Source organism: Opisthocomus hoazin, chromosome 14, assembly GCF_030867145.1.
Source record: "Opisthocomus hoazin isolate bOpiHoa1 chromosome 14, bOpiHoa1.hap1, whole genome shotgun sequence".
NCBI classification, from domain to species: Eukaryota; Metazoa; Chordata; class Aves; order Opisthocomiformes; family Opisthocomidae; genus Opisthocomus; species Opisthocomus hoazin.
This window is the reverse complement of record NC_134427.1, coordinates 11,548,413-11,571,619: the sequence shown is the minus strand read 5'-3', so window position 1 is coordinate 11,571,619 and position 23,207 is coordinate 11,548,413. Positions and strand designations below refer to the sequence as shown.

General features: G+C 39.8%; 1 protein-coding gene across 2 annotated transcripts; it reads right to left on the bottom strand.

The window, feature by feature from the left end:
• Nucleotides 1–6,262: 6,262 nt before the first annotated feature.
• CENPI (centromere protein I) lies at nt 6,263–22,541 on the bottom strand. Of its 2 annotated transcripts, XM_075435486.1 has the most exons (20): nt 22,273–22,541; nt 21,845–21,982; nt 20,480–20,598; nt 19,247–19,354; nt 17,967–18,015; nt 17,603–17,649; nt 16,803–16,892; nt 15,583–15,711; nt 15,176–15,340; nt 14,791–14,911; nt 14,494–14,585; nt 13,841–13,958; nt 13,678–13,742; nt 13,080–13,177; nt 12,521–12,656; nt 10,582–10,706; nt 9,457–9,505; nt 9,070–9,303; nt 7,440–7,481; nt 6,263–6,613 (listed from the first exon to the last, which is right to left on the bottom strand). In XM_075435486.1, exons 1-20 carry the CDS (start codon nt 22,469–22,471, stop codon nt 6,482–6,484), a joined length of 2,256 nt encoding a protein of 751 aa, XP_075291601.1. In that variant the 5' UTR covers nt 22,472–22,541; the 3' UTR covers nt 6,263–6,481. The 2 variants fall into 2 exon arrangements, with proteins under 2 accessions (XP_075291601.1, XP_075291602.1); XM_075435487.1 differs by lacking the exon at nt 15,583–15,711.
• Nucleotides 22,542–23,207: the final 666 nt, after the last annotated feature.

Genomic DNA, 23,207 nt, shown 5'->3' with positions numbered 1-23,207 from the left:
GATCCAGTTGCTGAAGAAGGGTTTGGTGAATGGCTTGAGCCAGGACAAGGTCCCTTACGGCTTGAAAAAAATCCGATTTCTCCCCAACAGCCTATGAGTCTGTTTTCCTGGGACACAGGGCTCCCTCATCTGGGTCTCCTCCTGCTTCAAGTAACAGATGAGAGTGCACTCTCGCACAGCTGTCCATATCAAAAGAACAGTAATCCGGTTTTGATGCAGGATCATTGATCTCAGTGGTTATGCTGTGGCTACCTGAAGAGGGAAAGCCAGAGGAACAGATCTCGCACAAAGGGACAGATCTGCCCATCAATTCCGGTACATTAGATAGGCAAGCACGCTTGTGAGCAGAGCACAAAGAGCCTTTTTTCAAGAAGGAACAAAACTAGAAATAGAGGCCCTAAATTCACCTTGAGAAGAATCTAAGAATGGTTGCCCAGATATTGTGTCATCCTGTTCCTTTTTTTGTTTAAATAACTGATGTCAAATAAACAACCGCACCCTCTTTGCTAGCATCACTAAGCACAAAGATCTTCCAAGTACAGATTCTACCCTGCTGAAAGCATTTAGCAAAACGGCAAGATACTTTAAAAGCACAGTACCTGGGGTGAGAGAGAAGAATGGGTAGAGAACTGACACAAGCAGACAGCTGACATGGACTCACAAACAGAATTTGTTCCTACATAGGGATTGAAACACTATCCGCTGAATGAGACATGAGAAGGACTATAGTGGGGAGAGAAAATCTTTTCAGAGCAGTAAGCACCAAAAGAAGAAGGGGTGAGTGTCAGAAGAGTATGAAATAATTTGGGGGAGAGATGGAGAAAGAAAAGAGAAAGGAGAAAATGATAGAAAATAAAGGAAAAACATGCAGGAGAGAAGTGGAAGGCAGGCAGGCCGTTTTCAGGGACTGTTTTGTTCTTCAAAAGCTGTCAACACATTTACAATGTGCTTTCCATCCCCCTCCTTATCTACTGGGCCACACACACAAAGGCAAAGGAAAGCAATCGCACAGGAGCTGTCGAAGATTCACTTCGACATAGAACAGAGGTACCCTAAGAGAAAGGAAACTGCTCAGTGATCCGTGTACAACAGACCATGATGGGAGTGTTGCAGGCCTGGAGACTCTGGGGAGAGGGTTGGGAGAAAGCCTACAGAGAGCAGCCTCTTCCTGCAGAGATCACGCTCGGGACCTGCAGGCAGCACACATACTGGAGGAGAGCGAGTCAAACTGCATGGAGATGCAGCTGCATATAAAAATATACATATATACAAGAAGCTTATCACTGAATTCTTTAAAGGAAGAGCCCAAATGATTTAGGCAGAGAATAAAATTTTCAGAAGTATGTTGCAATTTCCACCTAAACCCAGCGCCTCAGGCTCAGGAGCTCAGCCATGTTACAGTGACTTAATATGCCATCACCTAGCTTGTGCTAGAGCAGTCCATTCGGTGTCACATTTCTGGCAGGTACCAAAGCTTGCCTGATGCATGTTCACTCATTAAGCTGCAGAATGGGATCCTGTCTGAGCCTACAGATTTCTAAATCCTGTCAAGATTAAAATAGTACTTACAGCCTGTGTAAGATACCTGCAAGTTTTGGTTTTTTTTTAGACCAACTGTTTCAGTGTCTACATTTGTGCAAGACCGTAGTGAGCCTGAAAATGGAAATTAGATGCCAAAATAATAAAGGCATTTTTTAAAAAATCTTACCCTCTGCTATGCAGACTTTTTACTCCTACAAGACAGGAAACTGAGAAGCAGAGAAATGAAGCAGCATCACAAGATACGCACTTTACTGAACATCATTTATGTACTTCAATACTCCTTTGCCAACTACAATTACTTGGGAGATACTCGGCAGGTCTAACAGCTAGATACAGATCTCGGGAATTCTGTGCCAAAAACCATGTCACCATATGCTAAGAAGGTCATAAAATATCTTCTTAGTCAAAAGCAAAGTTTGGTGAAATCAAACCATCATCAGACCAGAATCATTACTTTTATTCTAAGCAGCAGAGCCATAATGAGGGAAAGCCATCAGTACAACATAAATCATCTTTCCTGGAAGAAAATACTCGGAGACTTTATTCTTTCGAGATATTAATCCTCCAGAGCAAGCTTGTTACCAATGCCTGTTGTTCTTCACCCAGACTGGATGCATCCTCTGACTAAAGAGCTCCCGCACCCTCTCTCAGGAACTGCCACACTACGAAAGTAGTCCACTGTGTATCATTAATAACAAGTTATCAGAGAATCCAGGACCACAGCCAGACATGAGTTTACTGTACTGTCATTCTGTAGAGAAGACGAACCCTTAGCTGGGTCAGATCCCTCAGTGTCCTTTGTTCTTTTCTCCTCTGTGCAAAGATCTGTGATAAACCATTTTGTCACAGCAGCTGGGAGGCGATTGTCCTGCCCTAAAGGGCTTATAACCGAGCTTTAACTAAAAGACAAAGGGAGCCAGGCGAGGAGGCACTGGGTAGAAGCACAAAAAACTTAAACATTATATGAAAAGGGTAAAGTGAATTTTATTTTGGTACCAGTTAAATGTTATTAGAAGAGCTCAGCCACACACATATCAGCAGTTGTTAGAGCTGCAGTACAAGCCTCAGAGGTTCAATTTTCTGAGTGGCTACAGCTGTACCACCTTCTAAATCCTTGGGTCCTGATTTATTCATGGCATTAGGAATGCAAAATGCAAGTAGAAGGAAGTAGGCCAACAAGAGAATAGAAAGCAGGGACACAGAGGAACCAGTTTCTTCATTCCAACTGAAAACAGGTTGAAATTATTAACTCTTTCAGAGTAAGCTCCCTTTGAAAGGGCAACATAGCTTGATACATAAAAACACACAGATGAGTCTCTCCCACAAAATAAAAGCATGATTAACAGAAACACAAAGCAAACATGGCTTCAGAAAAAGAATTCAGCTTAACTCTAGCCCGAGGCATTTGCATGTTCAGATGCATAACGCTCAGGCCAACGTATCTGACAGGGGAGGGGTTAATGGCTTTGGTTCTGTGAGCTGTGGACCAGATGTTCAGCTGGTGCAACTCAACACAGATCCATTAGAAATTAGTGGAGTGATGCCTGCATACCCCAGACAGGATTCCGGCCCTGTACTTTGAAATCCTGTCTAATACCCACTCACAGATTTTTCTAGAGGGAAAGGCCTCACTTTTTGGAAGCATTTAAACAGGCTTCTAGAAAAGCTGCAAAACGTGGTTAAGCTGAAATGACCACAGCCCTGGCCTGCCTGTAATATACAAAACCCCTAAATCAAAAGCTTCCTGAGAAGGGAGGCCAGACAGGAATTGGAGCAAGTCATCAACTTTTACTCGTGGGGAGAAAAGACACAAATCAGCATTCCCTGAGATCAGTTGATACTAGAAATTTGGACCTTGAAACAGCATCGTCCAGAAATTAAAAACACACTAGAGAGCAGACTCAAATGACATAAAAGCATGAACTTTCTTTCCAGTGAAGCATGCTGAATACATAATCCAAAGAGGGAGGTTGCAGGCCTGACCTAAACTTAAATGTTCTGGGGTGCTGGTTGACAACATGAATGCGAGCCTTAAATGAACTTTTCATCCTGCGTTGTTCCTATCAACTAGTACCACAAAACAGTTGTTTCTGCTACATTTCCATAACGTATACGTACAGGCTGCACCTTACAACAGGCAGAAACAGGCACTAGAGGTAAATCAACAGTTTGTCACTTACCAGGAAACAGATGGGTCTTACTGTCTCCATTTTAGTCCTCAGAGCAAATGCTGTGGTCAGCCAAATCTTTGAGCATGCGCTTGTAATAGAAAATGGTCTACAAAATTTACCACGGTGATTAGATGATAGAGTGAATTGGGGGGGTGGGGGGAGGAGGGGGGAAGAGGTACAGCAGCACACTCGTCCCTAAAAGGACCATTCTTCCATTCAAGTTGAATGTTAGTTAAATCATATTTTTAAAGAAATAAAGAAGAAAAAACGTCCAGATGAGAAAGACGACAAGAACTACCAAGGCATACAAACAGGCTAAAAGTCATCTCAAGTGCCCAGTAATACTAGGCACATCATTGCTGCATGGGAAGGATTTTAAACAGCCATCTTGACCAACAATGCTGACATTAAAAGGAAAGTTATCTACCCTGTTACTTTATTTCTGCACCTCTAAGCGTCCAGCCTATACACTTGAATGACAGAATTGTACACAATTTGTTTAAAGACTTTCGTAACACAGGGTGTAATAAAAGACCGGTGATTCTGCAACAAGAGTCTTCCACAACACGATTCTGTGCTTTCTCAGCCAAACACCAACCTCAAGGGAAAACTGATCTCAGTGCCCAATAACTATACAACATTCAGTATATCCTAAAGGATTCTGCTATAAGCCTTTAAATACATTTATATACATCACATACACACTCAAGAATCTAGGCACCTTTCACAACTGAAATGAAGCCTCTGGCAGCACCTTCCAGTCTGACAGGACTGCCACAGAGCTCTGCTCCTTTGACGTAAACTCCAAACAGCACCCAGGTAACATGAAGTCTGTCTTCCCAGCTAGAACTAAATGCTTCTTTGAGATGTTCTGTATTTGCTCCTTTCCCCACTGAATTAGCCTGTCATACACAGATCTATAACTGAGTCCATGTCTTCACCTCATGTTTTCCTAGGGCTGTCAATCCTCCCAGTCCTATTCCTATACAGAATTCCAGTACAGCAATACGGAAGTACAAGGCTGGTCAACATCTGAAGATAATTGTATGGTGTAAGGACAAAAGCTAAGGATTAAGTTGTCCTTAAGGAATGCAGTACACAGGCTTTCCAGCATTAAGTATTAGCACTTCTAATACCTTTCTGACGATAGCTTCACAGAAAAATTATAGAAACAACCATGGAGCTACAGAGCTCTCCTCCTTGAGTCCTTAGCCGAAACCTTTAAGAAGTCTAACAAACAATAGGCAACACTACAACAGAGATTTCCAACCAGTGGTATTGGCATAATCCTCAGCCAACAAGCTAAGCTGGTCCAAAACAACAGTACCAGCCCTTAAAGGAGATAACTAGCTATATGTTAGGGGCATATCTTGAAACATATCCACTTGAAGGTATTTGTAATTCATGGAGTTTCCTCTCCTGAGAAAATACAATCAGGATTTTTGAAGATCTGTTTCTCTTGATAGAAATTAGCAAGCAGCACTTCTACTAGCTGGAATAACACAGCCAGATGAGAAAGGGCAGTACTTTAGTCTAAGCAGATATCTCTGCAAACCTCTCTCTTTCAAAGTCTTCAGTGAAAGACCTCCTTATTGTCTGGAGAGAATATATACACATATAAATATATATATATACACACACACATATTAACCAGATCATCCATTTGAGCCGAGAAGTATGGTAGTCTACCTAGAGCCAGTCTGATTTTGAGAGGATGAAGAAACCAAACATATTTTCAGTGGCTCTGGAGTCACTCTCAGGACCAATTCCTCTACTGGATCAAAGTACAGATTCACATTGTAAAATTCAGTGTACTCTGACCCATCTTTCAAGTGGTTACAACCTTGTTTTACAGCAGTGAAATAAAGTTCACTCAAATTTTGGAGACCTGAGTTAAACTTCTCCCAACTTCCACTCAGTGTTAAAATGAAATGAAATATATTTTGTAGCAGAGTTCCTTCAAAACGGCATGTTGGAAACTTTTTACAGAATATAAATTATATATATGTACACGTATAATATAGAACACACACAGAGCTAAAAACACAAAAAGGAAAGCTACATTTGCACTTATCAATAGAAAACGGTGAGTTGGTGGCAACATTGTTCAAGTGCTCAAATCGTCAATAAACCATCAACTGAGCATCAAATTTTCCAGCTGCATTAGAAGAACATTATAAGCAATATTAGCAAAAAGTCTCTAGGAATCTTCATAATGAAAATGAAGTTCAGGAAGGTCAGTTCAGTCAGCCTGTTAAAAGCCAGTATTCACGGTACAACAGGGAATTGTGAAGCTCACAGTGCTCCACTCCAGTACATACACGGTATCCCTGAAAGGCTGACTGAATTGTTTCTCATTACCTACTGCTGAGGAAGGCAAAGCATGTCAGCGATCAACAGTATTTATAAATGAAGCAGCACTGCTCATTGCAGTTTTGAGATGGAAAATGTTTGTTTCTCAATCAAAGCAGATACTCCAACAAAGACAAATGAGGATGAAAAATGTGGATGATACATAACATATGAGCTCAGCAGCTTCAGACCAGAGAAGTTCGGTAGAGACAAGAGAAGGTTCACTGCTAGTGAACCAAGCCAGCCTAAGCACTCCTCCTATGTCTCTGCTTTCCTAAAACAGATGTCAGTACAACAATGCAGACAAGGGTAGTTGCTCTGTTTCTTTCCTCTGAAGAAGGAAGAGTTAGTGACACAGTCCATTATATTCTGCTTTCCTGTTCCAGATGATAAAAAGGCTCCAGTGAGTCCCAGCGTCACACTTGTACATTCCCTGCTTTACTGTGAGAGGCCTGGGAAACACGATTGATGCTGCTTTCAATAAAGACCTTCAGGCCCTTCAAACCTTGTGCATAGAGGTATTCCAGATACCAGTTCCACCTCTTTCCCTACAAAAACAGAAAGAATAGTCAGATGTGCAGGACATAGCTTTGTCTCTCTCTCAAGCCAGTCTGAAAAGGTCTGCAAATATTACCTCCCACGGTTTGACAACATCCATCCTAGTCTGTAAATACCCACAGGTATACAGGGTCACATCCTGTTCCCAAATGCCCAGACTTTTCACTTATGTATTACACATTTTTAGCTTGAACATGACAAATCATGATCTTATTTAGTACTGAAGATGTTTATAAATCCCAGTTCTAAAAAGAGCAAAGTCTATTGGATTAACAGAGATGATGTCAGGAACCAAATGAACGTGGATATTAAAGCCTTCCTTCCATCACTAATAATGATTCCTCCAGATGATGTTTGAAGTACACTGTGATGCAGGAAAGGAAACAAACTGCCACTGTACTTGCTCAGTGGAGGATCACTGTTCAAAGCTATAACATAGCTACACTTCCATCTCAAATTCAATGTTAAGTTCATTGACAATAGAAATTCTGCTTCAAGTACACCAAAAATGTAACTTTTTCTTGGGCCTGAAGAGAACAATATACAGTCTTGTCCTGATACTGCACTAACTCGTGGAGGAAATATATAAAAATCTCAGACCACTACCCACAGATGGCTAGATATGTAACTTCTCGGATGTTGATGTCCTCATGTTTGGCCCTGTTAAGAGATTGAACCAAAGCCTACAGCTGGAATTTTCCCCTTTCAAGGTTTTTATAGGGCATTTGTAGAATTGGTGAACATTATCACCTCATCCTCTTCTACATAGCAGCTGAAAATTGCCTGTTTTCACTTCACTAAAACAAGAAATCTTACCTTAATTAAACTCAAGTCAAAGGTGGTATCATCTGGCCAAGCCTTAAGGAGAGAGAATAAAAACAGTATCAAGTCAGATAAAAAGTATGTCCAGAGTTACTGGGCCTCTGCTTAGTCCCCTCCTAAATCAGGAATTGCAGGTGTGCAACGAAATTCAGAGATTTTTGACTATGCTTCAGAATGGGCTTCCAGCATCATACTGTGCCCACAAGTAGCAAGGTAATGTGAAGACTCTCTTGCCCTGTGCTACAGCATTACTGGATAGCAACAAAGAACATTTCTAGGTATCTTTAACCATTGTCTCTCTACAGTATAAAAGCTACCCCTTCAAAACATTAGATAGATAATTCCCAACAATGAGAAAGAGCAAGAGGAGAGAATCTACCAACATTTAGATTATTGCTTGTGTTCCCTGAGCGTGCTTGCAGAGCAGTGCCCTCTGGTGCTCAGCACTGAAGCGTTTAATAAAAGATGGCACTGCAGCTAAATAATTTTTTCTGTCTTAAGATAGATACATAGCTGCTAAGCAAAACCTCTTTCTTGGTTCTGCAGTAGGAAGAGTGAAAGAATTCTCCACTAGATGGTTTTGGTTCGGGTTTTTTTGTGTTCTTTTTTTGGCTGCAAAGAAGAATCAGTAAATCTCAGATTGGAAAGGATCTAGACAGAAGATATGAAAAACTAATCCTGCTACAAAAGGAGAAAGAGAAGGAAAAGAAGTTGTATATAACAAAAATAAAATAGCCTCCTCTGGTGAAGACAAAACATGGGTTTAATCAGCAATAAGATACAAACTACCTAGATTCAGGACACCAAGCATATAAACAAAGGCACATTTGTGAATTGTTCCTAACAAGCGTTCACTGCTTCAACTTCAACCTCAGGTTTCCCTGCCTTCATTCCAGAAGCCACACCTACGCATGCCTTCAGTTTGCCAGCGTCCCTCACAACAAAATGGCATCTTTGTGCACCCCTTGGATAGCCTGCAAAATCTGACGTCTCAGATCAGTGTGTACATCTTGGAACAATAACAACTCCAGCAAGCTGGTCCCTCCACTATCCAGTAGCTGCATTGAGAACATGATGGCACCCGGAATTCAAGACTACTACTAGCAGAACTCATATCAGACAATACAAGACAGCACCATATTCTCTTACACTTCTGTACTTGAAGTAGCTATTTGTATTTCTTTTTTAATAAGCCATTCACAAAAGCTACTGCAAGAGCCAGAAAGCACTAAAAGCTCCACTGTGCGCACCTGTATACAGTTTAACTACATATTTCTTGACTTTCTGGAGTTTAAATGTTTAGGTCACACTTCATATTTTGTGGGGCAGGATGCACTATTAGGAAGCTTTTACTGAATTAGTTATTTATTTCCTTATTTAGCTATTTTAGTTATGTCCTCAAAATAAGCGCAAATTCTCATCTAAAACTGTTACATTCATGCTTTCATACCATGCAAACAAGGACTATTCAAATTGTGCCACTGATCTGACAAAAACACAGAATGCCATAACTCATTCAAAGCTCAGTTGACTCTACAAGTCAGCCAGTACACCGAGAGACATTTCTCTAGAGAAGCTAGATAGAACTGCTGCCAAAGGCCCAAATGTTGGTCTACACCATTACCTGCTGCAGGAAGAGGACAGCATAGCCCATCATGGCTGGGTGGTAGACAATGTTAAAGCTGGTTCTGAATTCCTGCACTGCGGTTTTCTTTAGCAGTTCATCATCCATACGAAGACCTTGAGGATGAATATCCTTCTGGAATGCCCTGGATGTCCACAGACAACCCACCATAGCTATTATGTACTGGTTGTACTCTTGATATATCTGGCTACTGAACTTGAATTGCAGTGTTTTCTGAGGGACAAGAAAACAAATCAATAAATAGTATCCTCAAAGCAGCTGTGTGCTCCCTCCAGTCCTTAACAGAATGTCATCAGAACACCCCCTCTCCATTCAACCCAACTCCTTGCTAAGGTCTGTTCTAGCACATAGATTTGTCCACAATACCTTTTTACTCAGCTCATTTTCTTTTGCAGCCACCAAGTTGGTTCGATACCTGAAAAAAATAAAGAAAAGAGAAAGGCAGGTGCCTGTAAATTTTTACTGCCTACCAGTGTCAAAAAAAGCTGGAGGAATGTATTAAAAAAGCTTATTTCCTCCACGAGAGGTGTAAAAACAGAGACATGGAAAAGAATTCAAAGGACTTGATCACTTGGCATAGACCCACCCTTACTAGGTAGAGTACGGAGACATCTCATAATATTAATCTCTTAAATGATTAAGACATGACCAGTTTGCCTGGGACAGTCACCTTCATAAAGGCAACACACAAGACATACAGCCTTAAAATCAGCAGACAAATGCAGTGTATTTTTAAGAAGGGAGACTTTCATTCAACAAGCAGAGAAGCAGAAGCCACTGGAAGTAATGCAACTTGACAGTTGTTCTATATAATAAGCACTAGCTCCTCTTATACCCCAGACACCATCCTGTCATGTTAATTATCCTGTAGACTCCTTAGAGAAAAAGCCACATGGAGACCCCTGCGCCAGCTGTCAGCAATCGGCTACTCTTCTTCTCAGATGCAACTACTGGAACTAACAAGGCCAAGAACAGCAGCCGTGTTGGTGGATCCCGCAGAGTGCTAAACAGTGCTGTCTTTGGACCTGCAGGCAGCACAAGGCAGTCCCAAACTCCCACAGAGTTTGGAGGTGGCAGAAGTGCAAGTGCTTCCTACTCGGCACATTACAGAATTTGTAAGGAAAAGCTCAAGACCAGTGGTCAAAGCACAGGAGGGAGAAACTGTATAGTTAACTACTAGTGATTCCAGCTGGCTGACTTAAGTTCTCCTAAAGCAATATGGGAACTCTTTCCTTCACATATCAAAGATATGGAAATAATACTAGGAAAGGGGTCAGAATCCCACTGTTTTGTATAACAGACTGAAAAAAAGAGACTAGGAATTACAGCTGTAAAATCCTGTATCATGAAAGCTGGGCACAACTGGAACTTTCACCTGTGCCTTGCGTGGTAAGAAAAAGTAGATTTCAGATTTTACAGCAAAGTAATTTCATTTCCAAGAGACTGAAAGAGAAGACTAGGAGTCCCTACAGCCCACACCATTTGTAGTACCTGTACATAATGTAGCAGAGCTGATTCAAGCTGACAGAATCCATGCTGAGAAGTGCAGGGTAGAAAACTCCAGCAGGAGGCATTATCAACAAAGGCAGATTGTACCTCAGATACATGTCGCACACCTGCAGGAATGAAGGAAATCCAGGCAGATTATTATTGCCATTAACAAACCCTGAAGCATCTAAGAGCAAAAGACAGCACAACACTGCATTCCAGTCAGCTCCATCAACTTCACCTAGAAGGGAAGGCCAGGGTGAAGCAATTCCATTCATTTCATTCTCAGTATGAGACATATTCATCAGTTCATATCTCAGTCTTTGCTTCAACCATTTAGGTATACCATATGTTTTGACATGGTTACTTGCTGAGTCAAATCTACCCAGATCTCTGTAAAAAAGCAGCAGCCATTATTTTTCTGATCTTTTAGATCATTCTGACATATATAGCTGGGATTGCACTAGACTTGACCTTGTTCCTAGCCTGGTTTCCTGATACCAGCAAGCCAAACAGACCATACACTCTTTCAATTGGGAAATTAAATTTTTCTATTTGACCTTGCTAGAATTGCATGAACACAAGATAAAGCTTTGCTCTAAGAAAAGATTATATGGCCACAAAACATAGGTTTATTATCAGACTTTTAATTTAACATCATATTATTACATGTTTAGAATTTAAGGTCAAGTTTCAAGCAAAAAAGACATTTTTTTAATTTATGCAGATTTAATAAGATCTTCAGCTACAATGACAGTCTTAAAGTATGGACAAATAATTACCGCAACTTAATATGTTACTGTCCTCTACAGCTTAGCCACAGTAACTATTCCCAAAGGTTATGTTCTTCAGCAAGGTATACATCATTCTCAGAAGAGCAGTGGTCTAAGAATATGCATATCTAGTTACTACAGCTCAGACCATAAACAATTAAGCTGTGACAGCCCACCATCCTGAAGATGGATATTTTTTACATTTTGTTCTATTAGGCACAACAGTTGTTTTAGAACTCCTCCTCCTAATCTCATAACACACTTTTCACTAAAGATTGCTTGCCAGAACTTCACCTTTATTCTTGGCCTTAGTACAACAATACCATGAAAGGTATAGGCAGATACTTGTACATAACTGAATTACTGGTATTTTCAAAAATCTAGACTCTTTAATTAATATCTCAGCTGCATGATTTCAGAAATCTCTAGAGTTCTAAATACGGAAGTAAAATGTCAAAAAAAATTTCCAATCCTAGGTGTCTGCTAGAGCACCAACAATCATATATCGAAGCGTGCATGACTGTATATCCCCATAAAATAAGCATTTACTTATTTTAAACACTGTCTTGTGCAAATATTGTTACCCATTAGTTTTGTACATTTTCAATGGACATTTTAGTTACAAGTAGATACCAGAACTATCATTATTTTTTTCAGCTCTTCACAATTTTATTCAAATTGTAGGAGGAACAACAGCATGGCTAGAGTTCACATGGCAGCAAGCACATCTACAGAGAGGACATGAGGAAGCTAGAGAATAGGCTTAAGCCTATTTGATGCTGCTTAGTTTGTCTACAGAACAAACTGGGGAAAACAACTATTTTAAGGGAACATTTAAGGAGAAAATCATGATATGTTGTTTGAAATTGAATGGAACTTTGATCTTTTCTATAAATTACCATTAAAAAAGCATGCTATGTCATATTGTTACTTCCCCTTCCACAGTTCACCTCTGACTTAAGAGCAACCACTTTCTAGCAGCATATTTAGTTCTACCTATAGATGCAACAGCAGCAGCTATCACCTGCAGATCTACCAAGTATTTGGAACATTCTTGCATTTAACCACAAAGTTCTGTAAACTATAACGAGGAAGATGTTTTCACGCTTTAGCTTAAAAAATGCAAACAGTATTGGGATTCTGAAAGCCAAAATGAATAGGATACATACGGTCTCATAGAAATCCAGGATGAAGTACAGCAAGAAAGTAGCATTGTTTTCCAAACGCAGTGCAACAGTAGAGATCCATCCAACAAAGTGGATCAGTTCAGCCACCACATTCACTAGTCCAGAAAGAGTGGTATTCCTGCAGCAATGACGTGACACAACATTAGTATATACACCACTTTGCAAATGATAAAAATGAAAAGTGGTAAAAAACAAGTTAAAGTTCATCCTTCTGCCCCCCCAAGCATTCAGCAACATGCAGTTGTCCTTCAGTATACCCACTAACATGTTGTTACCAACTTTACTACAAACATGACCCAGCTGTCAGTGTTACAAGGCTTTTGACTTCTGGACATTTCAATTTTCAGTGTCAACAGAAACACTTTTAAAAAAAGAGAAAGAACAGGATTGACAAGGTAGCTTACAATATAGCAGAAACATTACAGCATTATTAACCTTCTAGTCAGTCTTTATGCTAGGTAATAGGGCTAGAATATATATCTAAATACACTAGTGAACAATGCACAGAACACTGTATTGCATTTATTCCAGATGAACTTACAAGGAATAGACTTCAGACTCAAACTCTGAATCCAAATGAATCATGTGCCAATTTAACCAGTTCTGCAACAGCTCTTTCAGAGTCTCAAGAACACTGCACTGCAAGGAGCAAAAAGAAAACAGGTTGATGACAATTTACATAAGTGAATAATAGTGAACAAAAAAATGCCATGAGAATTGACATATATAAGGAAAGATATCATGAGTTTCTCATGACTACAAAGAACAGTGAGATAATAGCATATCCCTTGAACTGAATGTATGCATCACAGCTTTTCCTGGAGAATGCGAGTTTCAGCTACTGAGTTAAAATTGCAATAAAACAAACCAACTACTCGCTTGCGTACTATCAGTTCTTTTTATTTCCAGTACCCCAGTTTAATTCCAGTGGAAACAGAAAATATCTTGAAGGCACTCAAATTCCCAAAGAAGTTACATTGTAAGCATATATTTTACTCTCATTTGGGCACAAGACCTCCCCAAAAGAAGTCCCCTACACAATGCCCCAGACCGCTACACCTGACACAAGTGCAGACAGCAATATCAACCAGAAGTAAATAGCCACTGTACTTATTTAAATTACCTTAAATTACCCTTACCTTAAAGTAAAGGGACGATGTGAAAAAGAGCTGTGCCAGGGGATCATAGAGATGTGACTTCATTTCTGAAACAAATGAGAAAGCAGCATGATATCTGCACACACATTCTATCCCCCAAGATCAGACACTGTCCCACCTCACCCAAAGGATCTGCAACACATACCAGAGGAGCTGCTGAGGGGGATCCAACTCACAAGTTTGAGGATTTGTGATCGACAGCAGAAGCCATCCCAGAGAGGAAGGCTCTTATACAGGAACTCTTCACAGGAAGAAAATCCCTCCTACAAAGCAGAAGATGAACATTCAAAAACCATCTCATATGCCTGCACCTTGCCATGCTAACTTCACCCTGGAGAAAGAAAGAGGCTTAAACCTCCTTCCTGCCGTACAATTCACCAGGACATTCAAACTATCATTCTCAATATCAAACTATCTTTCCTGCAGAAAACCAGGCCATCTCTTCACTTCTTCCCTCTGAGGGTGACGGAGCACTGGAACAGGCTGCCCAGGGAGGTTGTGGAGTCTCCCTCTCTGGAGATATTCAAGACCCGCCTGGACAAGGTCCTGTGCAGCCTGCTGTAGGAGACCCTGCTTTGGCAGGGGGGTTGGACTGGGTGACCCACAGAGGTCCCTTCCAACCCTGACCATTCTGTGATTCTGTGATCTCCAGAATATCGACTCGCTACAGGAATATGTATTTCTTACCTGAGACACTACACTGTCGCTTCTCAGCAATACTAAGGAAATGCATAAGTCCCAAAAGCACTTTAAGGGAAGATTTCATGAAACCCTTGGCTTCAAAAAACAGACACTTACCTGCAAGAAACACTCTGTCTTGTAGACAGTTTCCAGGAAGTCCTTGAACTCCTCTTCATATTGGTTATTATCAGCCACACACCAGGTGCATTCTAAACAGAAGAGAATACTATATTTGAATATGAGCACGGCAAGAATAAGCACAATGAGAAACACAATTCAGCTCTCCTCCAGCAGTTGTTTTAACGTTGTGTGATTGTCACTATAAATCCAAATAGCAAAGTACCATTACTAAAAGGTGAAAAGCCTCAGACATCCTTTACCTCACTCCCATGCAAGGTAACACTAAGTTCCTACCTTCCTGAAGAGTCTGGCCCATCCAATAGTAGAGCCTCAGGTAAACAGATTCATCTTTGATGCAATTCATGTAGTGAAGCAATAAAGGGTTTGTTAGCACTGAACCCATCTGGGAAGGAAACTGCAAGAGAAATCAAGAAAAAAATTGTCATTCAGTATTTACATCAGCAAATTGCCAAAGACTCTCATTCTATCACAGCTGTCTAATTCTTTTTACCAGCAAAAAGACCATCTCCAGGACTCATCCATCACCCTCACGTAGGACTAGGTGCTTTGTCAGAACTGGGTAGCCCACACACTATTCACATATAGACAGGGCATGAAGGAATATCCTTTGATCTCTTAAAATATTCCATGAGCTTACCAATACCTTCCCAAAACTCACCTCTAGACAGTGGATATTTTGTAGGAGCTGAGGAAACGTCTGCAGCTGCTCCACTGGAAAAGACTCACTCGTACTGTACAAATCAACATGGTTCTTTTCCCTGTTCTCTTCTAAATTATTTTTGTTTGTACTGCTTGCAGGTATAATCAACTGGGTATTCCATTTCTGTAGAAAGGAAACACAAATGAACAGCAGTGACTGTTTCCAATGCAATTAAGTGCACTTGTACCAGTGTTCCCATAAGGACCCCGACTTGCAAAAAATGTATCCAGGCTTTCATTATAAGAGGAATGCTGCATTTCTACATAGCTAACTCCACCCTTCTCAGTGCTGACTTATTTGCCAACACTCATAATGAAAACAGCTGCTCGGCACCGCCGAGGGTCTACCTTAGGCTCGCAACCTACCCTTTTTCGTGACTGAGGTTGAGCTGTGCCTAAAAACAGTGGCTGGGACACTAGAGAGTTTTCCTGGTTTCTTCGCCTTACTGTGTTGATTGCTGCTTTCCATGGGCCCTCTGAACTCTTGAAGTAAGTCTGAAAACATAAATCAGACATCTATCCAAGAAGCTAAACTCAAACAAAGTGACAGAAAGGTCAGTTTCCAGTCTGATAAGCATCTGCACAATACTTTTTTTTGTCACTTCCATTACAATCAGTCTTTAAATCCTAATCAAGTGCCAAACCAATCACAAAAGTATTCAGATTGGTTTGGGCCTAGGTAATCAAGACTTTATTACACAAGTTAAGACAGTGTGCTCATTAAAACAGTTGAAGATCTATTTGGGTTTTAATTGCTAGTTATTTACTTCACCTCTGCACATGCCAAAAAATGTAAATTCTCCAACAGATAACTGTGCAACACAATACAAAGTATACATTTATAGAGCAATGTCAGTACACAAGCAGACTGAAACAAAACATATCTTTTTATAGAAACACTACTTGTCTACATATAAATTAAACATATCATCTAAAAAAAACAAAAAATCAACAAGGCCTAAGTCTATTCCACTGAAGTACCAAAAGAAAATTTGTTGCAGAAGTTAGGTCTCACCTGCTGCTATTTCCTGTTATGCATTCAGTTTCTGCTACATACATTCTACTTGGACAAAGGGCTAAGCATACACATAGCCCTGTCTAAAAGCAGAGTCGTATTTTTGCTGTTACCTTGAGGCTCTGAGAAATCAGCTCACTGCATTTTTCCATGCTTGCTTTCTCTCTCCTATGATATAGACCTTCCAAGTGTGAAGTTACTTACTGACTTCCACTGTTCTTTGTACTTGAGCAAGTCAGTAATTTGGACAATGCCTTGTACCAATAAGACAGTTTGTTTCTTGAAGAGCTTAACATTGTGTGAAACAAGTCAAAACCAGTAAGAACAGCAAAAGTAGGATTAAAGTAACCCTCATAAGTATAAAGGTAGATGCCATAACAAATTATCTCATTGTCCTGAAGAGGAAACAGAACGCAAGGCAAGAAATCCCCATCTAAATCTGACTTCACTCAGTGAAAAGAGGAAATAGAATTAATCTTCGCCATCAAATCATGCTATAGCTTACACTGAAAGCTCGGTACAAATACTGTCGTAAACACTGGTTCCAAATAGATTAAATCTAATTCCTTACCTTCATTTTCCCAGGAAGGGTTATGGTCACCAGCTCAGGACAGAAGAGTTTGTAAAGTGATAGCAGAGCCTGCAGATGAGACTGCATTCCCTGTCAAATAACAGAATGAGTGGAAAAACATGTGGGGTATGTTTTCAATATAGAGACTGAATACTGTATTCTAGAAACACAAAAAAACCCCGGTGATTGCTAAAAGCTTTCTAAAGCCAGATGTTAGTAAGTAACCACAGATGAAAAACTGAAAAGCAAAGTAAGAACAGGAACTGTGTCAATGATATACCATAGGAAGGGGACTGAAGAAAGAACTTCCTGTAGTCATAACTCTAATAAAAAAGAATTTAACAATCAAAACTATGAAAAACAGTCTTCTGCTGTCTAAATGCTCCAAAAAACACGTTGTCATAGCTACAGGTTTTTTCTTACAAAAAAGGGAGCAAGATCCTCTACAATCTTACATTTCTCAGTCATTTTCGATATTACTTGAAAAAGGAAGATGAATAGAAAATTAAAGATGTTAACAGATAAATGAAGCTGTCCCTTGCTTCAGAGATTTTACCACACCTAGCCATAACATATAGCTTTATGCATGTCATTGCATGTGCTCATAAAACACAAATGAAAATTAAGGATGCACATGCAAGATAGACAAGCCCTGATGCTACAAAGACTACAACCTACAACTCCAAGTCTAACCCTGTCCTGAGACACTATCCACTCTTCTCCATCCTGTAATGACATTAGTCTTACGAACTGCATTATTAACCACAGTTCAAACTCTACAAGATTTGAAATAAACTCACCATTTTTGCTTGGAGGTCTAGCAGTCTCCTAATCCGAAACGGCTTGACTGAAAATACAATTAAGAACATAATGGATTTAAAAAACACTGTACCAGTCATTTAAGCAAAAATGCAACATCATTTTTATTACAGAAAGTCATGGCAAATCAGGCAGAACCAATCAGTCCTATTTCTAGGCTAACAGACAGGTTTCCAATTCAGAAAGTGTTACACAAATCAGGCTGAAACACCATCCATGTTTCCTTGCCTTAAAAGCAATATATTTGCCAGTCATTGTATTAGCTCCATGAGAAGAAAAGGTAGTGCCAGCAAACAGAATAAGAAACAAAATGGTATTCCATCTCATACAATTAGACAGACTCACCACTTTCTTTCCTGGTCAGCAGGTAGAGTAGGTGGCAGACATAGGGGCACTGCAAAGAAAGTTCAGCAATGAATTATCCTGCTGGTGCAGACTACTAACAAGGATACACTAAAATCAACATACAGGCTTCACAAGCTAATACTGTTTCATTCAGTTAGCTGCCTCAAGTCATCACTGCATGCCCATTGCAGCAGAGCATACCTTACTTCCCTTAAGAAGTAGCACATTTTTTTAAGTCACATATGTCAATTTTCTTCAGAAATATTATCTGCATTATGACCAGTCCCTACAGTAATGAAGCGATTTGGTGAGCCTGGATCTTGTTTTTTGCAACACAGTCTAGATATTTCAGGAGTCAGCAGTGAAAGTACAATTACATTTTCAAAAAGTAAGGTACCTTCGAATGAAAATAATTTATTAGAGCTTCTAACTACCATTGAGGCTGCAAGGGTCTTAAATTAGTTTCACTTCGACTCTGCTGCACTTTCCAATTGGCCCATCGTTCCTGAAAATGCTATTTTAAACAGTAAGAACTTAAACCCAGTTTTTTAAAAAGATTCTAACAAATGTTAACCTAAAACCATTAAAAGCTTTGCAAGAAATATAACTCGGAACTTTGTGAACTTTAAAAGTCTCAACCACAAAATACCCTAAACTGAAAGAATATTAAGAATTTCATCTCTAACATGACTGCCAAGATCATCTTAATATGAACTGAATTCAAACACTTCAGTATTTCAGCACCTGGATTTACTGTTGCCATATAGCAGAAATCTCCTGATAGCTTGTTCTCATTTCAGCTACACTTCAATTAAGTTGAACAGCATTTAGTTTCTCACCTTTAAATAAACATTGCTCTAAAAGTGTTTTTTTCTTTATGCCCAGGGTACGCAAATCAGTTTCTCGCCAGAACAGGAGACTTCACCTGCTGAAGTCTGACATCAGATGCAATCCCAGGGACTGCAGCATCATAGTTACTCTTCGGAGTTTAGACAGAATATACTATCACTCCGTGATGCAGAATAGCAATTCTTGGAAACACACTTAAACAACCAGACCACAGCACTGAAACTAAAATAATCATATAGTACTTCCTGGTTTCTGAATCTAAATTACGCAGCAATCTTTAAATGCAAAATGAATAAAATAAATTCTATCAGCTATCAGAAAAGGTTTCTAACCAACAGCTACTCCAGACTAATTCCAGCATTAATATGCATAGTACTAATGAACATTTAGGCTTATTTTGTCAATTCCATATATTCTTCAGCTCTCCTTACCATCTTCTCATCTTGCAGGAAGGAAAAGAAGAAACCATAGAGGGCATGAAGTTGTTCCTTGCGATCAATGAAGTCAAACACTGTGATCAGCCATCTTAAAAAAAGCAGCTGCAGGTATGAAAAAAGCCGATTATATTACATTAAGTGATGGGCAAAAGCAAGACAGACCAGTCACTAGCGAATTTAAGAGACACAAACATTAAGAATACATCCCACTGTCAAGGACAACCAGATAGCTGCAAACTAACAGTACACAGGGATAATTCAGCTGTGGAAGAAAGCCTGCCAAGAGCACCAACTGCCATTTTAGAATAGAAAAGCAGCTCAGTTTGGAATATGTGCTGCCCCCTCAGATACGATCTGTGGGCCCCTCACTACAAGAAAAAAAAATGAGGTGCTGGAGCATGTCCAGAGCAGAGCAACGAAGCTGGTGAAGCACCTAGAGAACAAGACTTATAAGGAGTGGCTGAGGGAACAGAGGTTATTTAGTCTGGACAAAAGGAGGTTCAGGGGAGACCTTATCGCTCTCTACAACTACCTGGAAGGAGGTTGTAGCAAGGTGGGTGTCCATCTCTTTTTCCCAAGTAACAGAACAAGAGGAAACAGCCTCAAGTTGCACCAGGGGAGATTCAGATTGGATATTAGGAAGTTTTTCTTCATTGAAAGGGTTGTCAAGCACTGGAATAGGCTGCCTTGGGCCGTGGTTGAGTCACATGCAGATGTGGCACTTAAGGACATGGTTTAGTGGTGTACTTTAGTGGTGTTAGGTTAATGGTTGGACTCAATGATCTTAGAGGTCTTTCCCAACCTAAATGACTCTATGAGTCTGACCTCTGAGCAGACCACGTGAAGACAAAAAAGACTGTTTTGCTAACGTCATTTTGCCACGGCCAACGTACACAGAAGCTAAGGAAAACCTTGCTGAAGTTGGTGAAGAATGCCTCATACAGCTGAAGTATTTCACAGAAATGTTGGCAGAGAAACCATTCCTAAGGAATTCAGAGATACAAGACAAGCAGGAACTGTGCAAACTTCCACTCACACTATTTAAAAGTGTTCCTCGGTTCCCACTGCTGCTCCAGCAAGGGGTGTCTCTGCCAGTCTTTCTAAATGACAGTATTTTACATATGAACCTTGTAGATTAAAACCTCAGGATTTTTGCTTCCTGAAAATAATCTATCCTCATCATTCTTGTGCAGAAGCAACAACTACTGTAAACATTTATTAAGTTACCTGGATGTTGCCTGAGCATTTGCTGACACAGAGCCAAGATACAGATGAAATCACGGAAGTTTCTGGTATTACTGAGGCCGGAACCAGACTCTTCAATAAACGAGTATTCACTGTATCAGCTGGAACATAAACAATTTAAAATAAGATAGTGCTCATGTGGTCTCTTCTCCCAGGTAACTAGCGATAGGAAGAGAGAAAATGGCTTCATGTTGTGTCAGGGGAGGTTTAGATTGGATATTAGGAAAAATTTCTTTACTGGAAGAGTTGTCAGGCATTGGAACAGGCTGCCCAGGGAAGTGGTGGAGTCACCATCCCTGGAGGTGTTCAAAAATGTGTAGATGTGGCACTTCAGGACATGGTTTAGCAGGCGTGGGGGTGTTGGGTTGATGATTGGACTTGATGGACTTGGAGGTCTTTTCAAACTGTAATGATTCTATGATTCTACCAGGTTCTTTGATATGGTTTTGCAGCTTAGGTAAAAATTCTTTCCAGACCAGATGATTCAGAACTTCATTGCTTAAAGTAACAGTGCACAAGAATCTAGTAGGGATTTACCTATACCTCAAAAAAATATGAGAAATATTTCTTTCCAGCTTAAAGAAAATGGAATGTCGAGTATTTTAGTACTGAAATAGCCTTTAGGTTCTTGGCAAGACAACCAAAAGTAATACAAATTTCTGGCAATATTAAACTATCAATTCCTTCAGCAAAAGGATACATGATTGTCAGGCAAACATCAAGCAGATTAGTGTCCTGGAGATCAGCTAGTAATTCTAAATCAAGGAAAGCACTAAACTAATTGCATAATGGGGAAAGAATCCTGCATGCTCCTCTTTGGTTAGAGGGAGGGAAAAGTTCAGAGTTTTTTCATTGAATATTTCATTATTTAGAAGTATAAATGGTGGCCACTGTTTCTAAGAAAGCAGTGTAAGGGCTGCACTGACACTGCTGAATTGATTGTTAGGATGACAATTTTAGCAAGTTTCACTAATACAACTATATCAGTTTGCTCAATTATTTTGATCCTGGGGAAAAGAAACCTACACATTTACAACAAGGAAAAGACACAATGGCTGCTAAGCACATACTTTAAGCCTTTCAGAAACCCGCAATTACGAACAAAGGAACTAAGCTTTTCAAACAATATTTGTTACAAGCCATAATATTTTTCTGGGTATCATGCCCCTGTAGCAAGAACTGAGGTTATTTTTGGCATGAATTCAGAAATTACACTGAAGTGTGCCAGAAGCATTCATTTTACACTAAATGTAACAATACAGTCACCATAAACACATTATTTCAAGCAGGTTTCATTAGAGTGGAAAGAGACATTCACAGAAGGCATGCTAGCTGTACACATTTTACCAAGTTTGCCACTTAGTGCCACGTTTAGCAATACATCAAATCCTTCAGGGGGTAACCCTCTTTGCAGGGCAATACTTTCCACAGTAGTCAAGTGTTTCTGCAGAACACTGTTGTTTTTCAGTGAAACACGATCTTGAACTAGGGAAAAAAAAAAGACAGACGACAAGCATAAGGACAAAACAACTTGTGAACTGGAAATGAGCTATTTTAAATTTCTCCAAACTGTCCCTACATATATCCCTTTTAGTTGGGCTCTTTACACAATAACAGAAAGAGGAAAATCTTCTAAGACATCAAAGAAATATTACAGAGTTCAGGCATTAAAGAGGGAAAACAAAAGGTAAAACTATATATTTTTAATTATTATTATTAAGAATGTAGTTATCATCTTTTCTATCCTAAGGAGCTAACCTTAAGACTGTTCTCACCTTTCGCAAAGTAGCTTAAAGCTTGCTCAAGAGAGTCTTGCTTGCTGTCATTTTTCTGATCGTTAGGAGACTGAATATTCTGAACACTTTTTCCAGGGTCAATTCTCCCTCCTTTTCGCCACGCAGAGAGATCAGTTTGATTTTCATGGTGACCTTGCAGAGGCTGCTTTGGGGTCTTAGAGCTCTGTCTTCGCTGCATCTTTTCAGACTCCCAGCTGAGACTGGAGAATTTTACTCATTTGTCATGTGAGTTCCAATCCTTCATTACGAAAAGGCAAGAAAATTTGTCAACCTCCAACAGCTGAAGAACATTAGAGAGCCAATTCGCTGCAAGAAAAGAAAAATTTATTTTCCTAACAAACAGATTTTAGAGGGATCCTGCATAACGTAACAGAGTAGCTTCAGAAGTCATTTAGAGCCACCTGTCCCCAAAAAGATCAGACAATATACTCAAATACACAGACAACACTGTATCAAAGCTCCATTCTTTCTTTCATTAAAAAAGGGGAAAAGAAATTCACAAGTTAAAAGGAACAAACTCCTTTCACTTTAAAAATTATCTGATAAATTTGCATAGATTTTTGATCAAAAAAATAACCTGAAAGCTAGCAAAACATAATCAACAATTTTATTCTGAGCTTATTTTGTGCATTATCAGTTCATTACTTGCATTGTGTACACCAATGCAATCAGTCAACAGGGCGTGATTTCCTGCAAGGTAGTGCACAGATCTTAGAGGATCGTAACACTTATCTTCCTGTTTTACAAAAACTAGATTCTTCTCTAGCCTTTCTACCTAGCAGCTAGGATTGAAAGGAAAAAAAAAGGAATTTTGATATACTTCCAAGTGAAGCACAAGAGCTACCAACACTGCCAAATTGCCTAGCTCTGGGTGAAACACAACCGTGAAAAGTGGCATTGTCTCCCCAATACGC

Coding starts and splice junctions, on each gene's coding strand:
- CENPI (XM_075435486.1), bottom strand. CDS start 22,471: ATGCAGCGAAGACAGAGCTCTAAGACCCCAAAGCAGCCTCTGCAAGGT. Junction 14,586..14,790: donor GGGCCAGACTCTTCAGGAAG/GTAGGAACTTAG, acceptor TCTTCTGTTTAG/AATGCACCTGGTGTGTGGCT. Junction 13,178..13,677: donor CATCGTCCCTTTACTTTAAG/GTAAGGGTAATT, acceptor TGCTCCTTGCAG/TGCAGTGTTCTTGAGACTCT.